General features: G+C 39.4%; 1 protein-coding gene across 1 annotated transcript in view; it reads left to right on the forward strand.

The window, feature by feature from the left end:
- Positions 1-9,438, forward strand: part of SNAPC3 (small nuclear RNA activating complex polypeptide 3) — a 34,060-nt gene extending 24,622 nt beyond the window's left edge. Inside the window, exons 6-9 of the mRNA XM_067553113.1 lie at positions 1,853-1,935; positions 4,785-4,949; positions 5,711-5,818; positions 8,410-9,438. Coding sequence (XP_067409214.1) covers positions 1,853-1,935; positions 4,785-4,949; positions 5,711-5,818; positions 8,410-8,557 — 504 coding nt within the window. The 3' untranslated portion in view covers positions 8,558-9,438. The remainder of the gene's footprint in view (positions 1-1,852; positions 1,936-4,784; positions 4,950-5,710; positions 5,819-8,409) is intronic.

Raw genomic sequence — 9,438 nt, forward strand, 5'->3', positions numbered from 1 at the left:
GACCTTTGCAGAATGCTTTTGGAGATGCATGGCTAGAAGGTGCTCTAGTATAACTTCCAGAATACTTTGAAGATAAAAAATGAGTGTTTAACTATTATTAGTTTCTATGAAATGCCTCACACTCTTCTCAGCACTCGAATATAATAATTACAGCTAAAGTTACTTGCCAGAAATCACCAGATGCCTGTCAGAGTGAAACATCAGCTCTTCTGTTTTACTTAGCAATTAAAATATGGAAAAACTGCACACACTGAATTTATTGTGAATGTTTAAGATTACAGTTAAACTCTGTGTGTGAACACATGCACATACACATGAAGTATGCACACACATTGTATTTTATATCTGTGCACAATTACACATACATACATCATATATGTAAAACCTATTCCTAAATCACAACAAAATTCTTTAAAGAGCTAAATCTTAAAATATGTTTCCATATAGAGTCCGGCTAACATCCCAAAGTGGCCTTTTACTTTATAGAATGTTACCTTTTTTAAATGAAAAAGTATTAGTCTGAGAATGAACAGATCAGTGCTTAAAGTTTTGAATGTGGATAAAAGACTACCTTTCCCTGTCTCCACTCAAATGATTACTTTTTAGAGAAGCTGGAGTCATTTTAAAAACAATTTATAATTTACTGTGGAATGCTCCTCAGGGGAAATAAATATATTACATACCCCTATATAGATAGACTTTATGCAGGTTCTTTACTGACTTTCAACTGTATATTTGTGAGATTAATCTATTTTCTTTTGTCTACCTTTCCATTGTTTTTAAGTTCCAAAACCCATAATTAAAAATGCTTTATGGTATGACTGCATTTTCTATTCATATAAATATTACTGGCTGCTAATTTTAGCTTGTTTACAAGTCCAGCTCTCAATGTCATTGTAAAGCGCAGCTGATGAACAGAATGATAAATAATTATTTTGCCTGATTTTTTTTTTTTTTGTGTATGTTCCTTCCTTGCTGATATGAAGAGAGTTTAGCAAGGAAACTCACTCTTTTAATGCAAGAGTTATGTAAACAGCCTTTTCACAAAACTTATTGCATAAATAGTGGATACTCCTTGGCTAGCTTCAGTAATTTCCTGAGGTGGTGCAGAATTCTGTGTGCCCCGTTAATACTGATATGAATGGCATAAAACATTAATTATTCTCTGTGGGAAAATGTCTGGTACAAATGGCCTGTCTCTGTGTGACAAGTGTAATTAAGAGGGCATTTTGTGGGATGCTGGATCTCTTCAGAGTGCCCAAAAGGGGGAAGATTTGACCAAAATGGTACATCTGTATTGTTTATGGAAATGTGAGTAGTCGCTATTGCCACATGGCCGCCTTTAATTTGTGTTTTGGTGCAGGATTGCAACAGGGTTGATGACTTGTCATCCAGGGGAAGAGTGTGTCTTGTGGCACAGCCTGCTCTAACCTTGCCAGTTTTCAGCACTTGGGAGCAGAGTTGTGCCTAAATTCTGTAAACGATGCACATGAGTTTTTAGAAATCTGTGAATAACAGGATGGGGAAACAGTAAGAAAAAAAGAGATCATAGAGAATATATCAGAGTGATCAGTTTGCCATCAGCAGAGTAACTCTGTCCTTATTTTAAGTTCTCTATTGTTTTCAAAAATGCAGCCAGTGACTATGCAATGAGCCACATTGTGACATCAATATTTAAGCCGAACTCCCCAGTGAAACCAGTGGGGAGCACTGCTTAAAAACTGACAGAATAATACAGCCAAATATAATGTAGTTACATAAAGTGCATCACAAATAAGCTTTATTTTGCAAGGTTTCTGTTGTTTTGTTTTGTAGTACTAATGTTGTCTTTTTCTCTCTCTCTGTGTCCAAGGATCTCTACAAATCTGCTTTTTTTTACTTTGAAGGAGTTTTTTACAATGATAAAAGGCATTCAGAGTGCAGAGATCTGAGCAGGTATAGTATCCACAGTCCCTCAGGGGACTGATCTGCTGCTTGATCTGTGATGTTTCTAAGAAGCATTAAAACTTCCTGCTATGTGGAGATAAAATAAATTTTCCCTTTTTAGCACAATTTGCAAACACGTAGAAGATAAGGTGATAAGTAACAGTCAGCATGGATTTGTCAAGAACAAATTGTGTCAAACCAACACGATAGCTTTCTTTTTATTTGAACAATCCTCGTGGATGAGGGGAAGCGGTAGATGTGGTATATCTTGACTTTAGTAAGGCTTTTGATACTGTCTCGCATAACTTTCTCATAAACAAACTAGGGAAATATAACCTAGATGGATCTACTGTAAGGTGGGTGCATAACTGGCTGGAAAACCGTTCCCAGAGAGTAGTTATCAGTGCTTCACAATCAAGCAGGAGGGTCATATTGAGTGGGGTCCTGCAGGGATCAGTTCTGGATCAGGTTCTGTTCAGTATCTTTATCAATGATTTACATAATGACACAGAGAGTACACTTATAAAGTTTGTGGAAGATACCAATTTGGAAGGGATTGCAAGTGCTTTGGAGGACAGGATTAAAATTCAAAATGATCTGGACAAACTGGAGAAATGGTCTGAAGTAAAGAGGATGAAATTCAATAAGGACAAATGCAAAGTACTCCACTTAGGAAGGAACAATCTGTTGCAAACATACAAAGTGGGAAATTATCCCTTAGGAAAGAGTACTGCAGAAAGGAATCTGGGGGTCATAGTGAATCATAAGATAAATATGAGTCAACAGTGTAACACTGTTGCAAAAAACAAAACAAAACCATCATTCTGGGATGTATTAGCAGGCATGTTGTAAGCAAGTTATGAGAAGTTATTCTTCGGCTCTACTCTGTGCTGATTAGGCCACAGCTGGAGTTTTGTGTCCACTTCTGGGCACTGCATTTCAGGAAAAATGGGGTCAAATTGGAGAAAGTCTAGAGAAGAGGAACCAAAATTATTAAACATCTAGAAAACATGACCTATGAAGGAAGATTGAAAAAATTGGGCTCATTTAGTTTGGAGAAGGAAGACTGGTTGGGGGAGGAGGGGACATGATAACATTTTTCAAGTATATAAAAGGTTGTTACAAGGAGGAGGGAGAAAAATTGTTCTTGTTAACCTCTGAGGATAGGACAAGAGGCAATGGGCTTAAACTGAAGCGAGGGCAGTTTAGGTTGGACATTAGGAAAAACTTCCTAACTGTCAGGGTCGTTAAGCACTGGAATAAATTGCCTAGGGAGGTTGCGGAATCTTCGTTACTGGAGATTTTTAAGAGCAGGTTGGACAGACACCTGCCAGGGATGGTCTAGATAATGCTTGGTCCTGCTATCAGTGCAGGGGGGTGGACTAAATGACCTCACAAGGTCCCTTGCAGTCCTATGCTTCTATGATTTTAATGCCTATCCTCCTCAACTGCCCTGCTCTTTACATCCCTTTTCTCTCCTTCTCCCCTTCTTGGGAAACCCCCTAATTTCTCTCCCCTTCTGCAACCATCCCCATAACTGATCTTCTTGAAGTTCTAAAACTACTTCCGCTGTGTGAGCTGGGTCCGTTCACTGACTGGCGATGGGGTTCTGTGAAGGGAAAAGGATTGGCAGCTGCAGTTTTGCCTGGATTAGACTTTAAAGTGCCCTGACTATTTACAGAGGCCTTGTGTATGTGGCGCTGGAGTGTGCTCTACAGGGGTGTGAATTGTACTGCAGTCCAAGTGTCCCATGTAGACCCTGCCGGTGCAAACTAAAATCCCATTGCATTGATGTAATCCCATTTCAAAGATGACCACATCAGTGTACACTAGGTATTTTTTAGTTTGTGCCAGTATGGTCTGTGTGGCATTGAGAGTGCGCTACAATTCACGCCCCTATAGAGCCTAATGTAGTGCTGTGGAGACAAGCCCAAAGACCGCTAAAAGGTGTCTCAAAATAAAAAGGGGGTGGCAAGGTGAAGGAGGGGAAATGGGCAGCTAGACCACAAATTAAAAACATGCTATTTTTGTGAAGCCAGCCATCCTTCTTCCCTCATTACTGAACATACGTTGAATGCTTTCTATACAAGTACTTACTGGAGTTGAGGGGAGAGAAGTCACAAGAAAGGAGATGAGCCGAGCTATGGTGGCTGGGATGTGTCCTTTTGAGACAGTTTCAAATTGTGGTCCAGTTTTGAAAACTACTGCGGTAAACCATGAATTAAATCAATACATGTCTGTATCAAGGATGTATGGCTTTTGTCAGGAGCTGAGCTATTATGGTGGGCAGGATAGAAAACCCGCTGGACTTGATTCCTTATTCTGCCATAGACTTGCTGTGTGACATTGGCAAGACATTTAATCTCTGTGGCCTCACTTCTCTGCTCACAAAATGAGGATGATAATACTTCCTTAGCTCTGAGGGGTGTTGTGAATAAATGCTACTGGTGGTAGCGGAACACCTCAGAGTGATGAGCATATTCTAGAAAAATCCAATAAATAAATGTGCGCTAAGGTCAGAAATAATCATGGAAAAGATAATTCGGGCTTGGCATACTACAAAACATGCGACTTCCATGCATGTCAGGAAAGTCCTGCACTTCACTTGGATTTCTTTAGAAAAATGATTGGCAGTGGAGTCTGGACAGTCTAGAGGCATATTGTATAACTCGGTGATAATGTGTTATTCAATAAATCCTTACACACTAATGTAAGAAATGTCGCTAACTTTTTTTAATCAGTGCCCTGATGAAGAGTTTCATTGACACTTAAAGTGTAAGGTGCATAGCTAACTATCATACATTTTCAGCCTCTAATATGGCAATACTTAACCAATTGTCTATCCATAAAAATTTCAGAACAATTATTGAGTGGTCAGAATCTCATGACCGAGGCTATGGGAAGCTTCAGACTGCTAAAATGGAGAACTACACATTTAATGACTTGTCCATCAAAGTTGGTTTTCCATACTTCTACTGTCACCAAGGAGATTGTGAGCATATCATTATCATCACAGATATAAGGTAAATTATTACCATTTGAGAGTGCTTATACAGTTACTATAAGTGCTTTGCTTTCTCTCTCTCAAAGCCTGATGTTGGAGTGCTTGATAATCACTAGCTGAAGTAGAATAATTTGTACGGTACATTATAATAGTATAATTTTTTATGCAGAATTGGCTTAGTAAAATGGTTTTATTTTGTATGCACCTAATTCTCTGTAGCAAGAAAGGAGATGGTCTTTCATTTCCCTTCTATCATGTAGTAAAACAGCCATAAAACTAATATTGGATTGGCCTATGTCCTGCACTCCTTTGTCTTTTGTTAATAGCCTGCTCCTGCAAGATGCTCAGTGTCTCCCAGGAGTTGGTGAGCATTCCTATTGTCTTTACTCAATGTATGGCAGGTAGGAACGCTCCTTTAGTTCTCCCACTTCACCTATAGAGGAAGCCAAAAAGCTTTTGTTCCTGTAAGCCTGCTATACCTATAGTTTACACTGAGTGTCTCTTAGGTGGCACTTGACATCTCCCAGGATAGGGCATTAAATGTCTAATGGAAACCAGCTTTACTGACCATACTAGTGAGAGTCTGCAATATGATGTGACTAGTTCATATCTTGAGATTTGTGTCTGTGTTCCACAATGCTGAATATGACTTTTTCTGGTCTGCACTGGTCTCTGAATCGTAGTCAGCATTGTCCTCTAACCTGACTGTCCATGATGGTGTTCAGACACAATAAATGATGCAGTGTAGCTAAGCTCATACTCTGTTCCTCTCTGTGCAAGGCTTGTTCATCAGGATGACTGCCTGGACAGGACCCTGTATCCCTTGCTAATCAAGAAGCATTGGTTATGGACCAGAAAATGCTTTGCATGCAAAATGTATACTGCCAGGTAAGCAACCAGTGCTATTTGGTTAACCTGGTTTCTTCATCCGTCTGAGGCTTTTGTTTACAGAAATCTTTCTAGGTGCCTTTTTTTAATATACCATTTTTTTAATCAACCCCCTCTGTCTTTGTACCCCATTGTGCTTGTGTCTATATAAAACTAATTCTGATTATTATTAGTAAGGCACAGCACACTTTTTCATATTATAAAAATCCTCAAATACTAAGTCTCATTTTCTGAAGAATGTCCCTGTCACGTACCCATCTTACAGACTATTGAAAGATAGGGGAATCTCTTGAAGGACAACCAAAAGAGAATGGAAATATTGAGGATGTCAAACCTCTGGATAGCTCTCTTATGTTTGATACTTAGAATATGAGCACAGAACCCAGATCTATTTATTTTAGGGTTTTCTATAGCATTTATTGTCTCAATACTGATATTGATACTGATAATATTACTGATAGGGCAAAATGCTAGATTAAAATTGATTATAATAAGACAAAATCCGAGTCTGTTCTCCAGGAGTCCTTGTGTTGTATCCATTAAAAACCAGCGTTTGCATTATAGATAGAAGAGGGAGGGAAGTAAAGCACACACTTAAAGTAGCATAGTAAAATCAGGATCTCTCAATACAATCGTTTTAAAGGTTAAAAACACAAAAAAATGTATCTTCTCTTCCTCAGCAGTTTATTGGGTTGTCCCCCCCCCACCCTCCAAGAAACTTGTCTCTTTAGGCTCCGTATACAGAAAAATTCCTCTGTGGCCATTTGTTCATGAATTAACATTATAATCCCCACCCAGGCTTTGCTAGCTGTTTATTCCAGTTACAGAGCAAACCCTCTGTCCCCTGCAATTCTTTACATCCCATTCATCTGGGCTTAGGAAAAGCCCATCTGCAGACATAGTGGAAATCTCTGTAGCAGGAAAGTAAACCAGTCCCAAAATCTAGATGCGATATCTCTGTGTTTCACGCAGTTTTGGCTAGGTCACTTCAAAACCAAGTTTTGCCCTCTTTCTCTAAGTGATGGTTCATGCCCCTTATCCCAGTCTGATACATGGACTCTGCTCCTTATCTTCAGTATTTTGTTGTTGGCTCACTCAGGATAATCGGGCAGAATACCACTGGGACAGCCCATCTTGGCATTCTTAGTAAATCCCTGGATGCCATCAGAAATGGCCATAATCCATGTGAGGTGTCTGACCATAAGGGGAGGTGTAGCCAAAGGGTCAGCGTGGGGGGGAAGCTGGGTGAGGAATTCATCACCAGAGGTGATGTTATCTTACTGCATTAAATTAAAACCAGGATTAAGCACTAAGATTAAGTGGGGAGATGTTGAGCCATGGCTTATCAGAGCAGCTTTGGCTGGACATCCTGCATGTTTTAATCTGTGCTGGACAGCATCTTCAGTCACTGTTTTTTAAATGAGTAGCTAAGGTCTTGTCTATGATGCAAGTATGTGCACCAGTGTAGCTATGCAACTGTAGTTCACCAGTGTGAACCCCTAGTGTAGATTTGCTGCACTGGTGCAAATAGTAACTGGTATCAGTACAGTTTACCTTTTCTTCTGCAAGTCATTTCTTGCATTTAGTGAAGTCCATCTACACTCAGGATTTGTACTATGTTTATAAAGTGCTGCAGTACACTGGGGGTTGGTGTCTTGATCTTTGTCAGGTCCTCTAAGTGCTACCATCTAATTATTTAAGCTGCACATCTATCATTCTTCATCTTGACAGCTGCATTTGATGATAACGTCTCTATTCAGAAGTATAGAACAGCACCCCCCCTATTTAACCCCATTTCCCCTTCCTCCTTCAAACCAATCATTTAAAGGAAAATAGCATTGTGTGTCTGTGCGTAGATACATGTGTGTGTAAACAAAATTTCATAAGTGACCAGACTACATAAAAAACAATGCAAACTCTTAAATTAACATATAATTAAAACAGCCCCTCTTCTGCTCATAGACAACAGTAAGTAAGAGAATTTAGAACAGATTAAAAACTCAATTCTAATGAACATGAGGAAAAACACTAAACTTTGGATCGCCGTGTTCAGTGTCAATCCCAATGATCTGAACCTCCATTTCTAGCAAAGTGTGTCTCCCTGTTCAGTTGATTCCCAATTCTCTGAACAGATCTGCCTGTTACTCAAGCAGTCTGTGTCATCTGGGAAGCTACTATATATCTAAACCTTTTCCCCCCAGGCAAATACAGTTTTAATTTGTATTACTTAAATTGCCAGGCAGTGAACAGGAGCTTCATATTATAATTTGAATACCCAAAAGTTTGCTAGGAGCTTCACGGAAACAAGTAAGGACACAGTTCCTGCTAGATGCTAGATCCACGTATGTGGATGTGATTAAGAGAATATGGTTCTTGGAAAATGGGGTTGGGATGGCGCTGCCTGTGTAGGGAAATGGAGAAAGATGGCAATGATCAGAGTAACCACAGTGGGTTATTCAATTTTTCACAGCTGATTGCATGTACAGGTGTTGAATATAACAAACCCTAAGAATAAGATTATGGTGGGGGAGTGTCCTACACACACACACACGTCAGTCTAAAGCAAAACACCTGTGTTTCAAAACCTGCAGGTGGGTGACTAATGAGGACAGTCTCGCTCCAGAGGACCCCTGCTTCTTCTGTGATGTTTGTTTTCGCATGCTCCATTATGATGCAGAAGGCAATAAACTGGGAGAGTTCCTTGCTTACCCTTACGTTGACCCAGGGATTTTCAACTAAGGCTTCAACAAGAATAATTCAGTGAACTGGATCAGTGAATCTGCTGCAGTGGCTGTTGGGTGATTTTGAAAAACTGCTGGTGTTTGGGGTAGGCCATCATCCCTTTGTTTAGAAGGGGCTTCCTGTGCATGTCAAGTTTTTTAATCTTGTTGGTAATCCAGAAAGGGAGCATTTACTTTTACACAATGGATTCGTATGGAGAAAACAGCCTCCACCACACTTTAGCTATAAAACACAGTTCTTTTTTACATTTTAACTTAAAAACAAAACAAAAACAGGACATTAGACATGGAATATAGACTTCTAGGCCTACTGACCAACACTTACAAATCTGGGTGTCCAAAACCTAGGGTCCTGAATAAAAGAAATCTGATCTTTAAAAGCTGAGCACCTGTTGCTTACATAACTTTAAAGGATGCTCCATATGACTTGTAGGCACTCTGGTTTGAAAATTTTGGATATGGTCTCATTTGAGCAAGGGCAGATGACTTTCATTAACTCTGATAGCAGTAATCCAAACCAATCGAGAGGAGAGAATACATCCTAGGAAGCCAGTCACAGAGTGCTAATTCATTTCCAGGCCTTTGCTCCAAGCAATGGCTGTTGCTTGTTAATCTCAACACATTTTCCTTTCTTCTTTCTCTCTGTGAGAGAATGGGCATTTGTGAAGAGTAAAATATGTTGCATTTAGCAATGCACAGTGGCCTACATGTCAAATTAATTTCATGTTTATTTCGATTCCTATGCTCCTGAGTTTATCAACTGCGTGTGTTGCATAAGTGGTTTAAAGTTCATAATGGGCATTATTGGCTGCAAGTGCATTTTTGCTATTTTAACTTCTCTTTATTGAAACTTAATAAAGTCCTATAGTCTAATTAAAA

The sequence above is a fragment of the Emydura macquarii genome, unplaced genomic scaffold, assembly GCF_026122565.2.
Source record: "Emydura macquarii macquarii isolate MOO-44397 ecotype Brisbane River unplaced genomic scaffold, CSIRO-AGI_Emac_v2 contig_1451, whole genome shotgun sequence".
NCBI lineage: Eukaryota > Metazoa > Chordata > Testudines > Chelidae > Emydura > Emydura macquarii.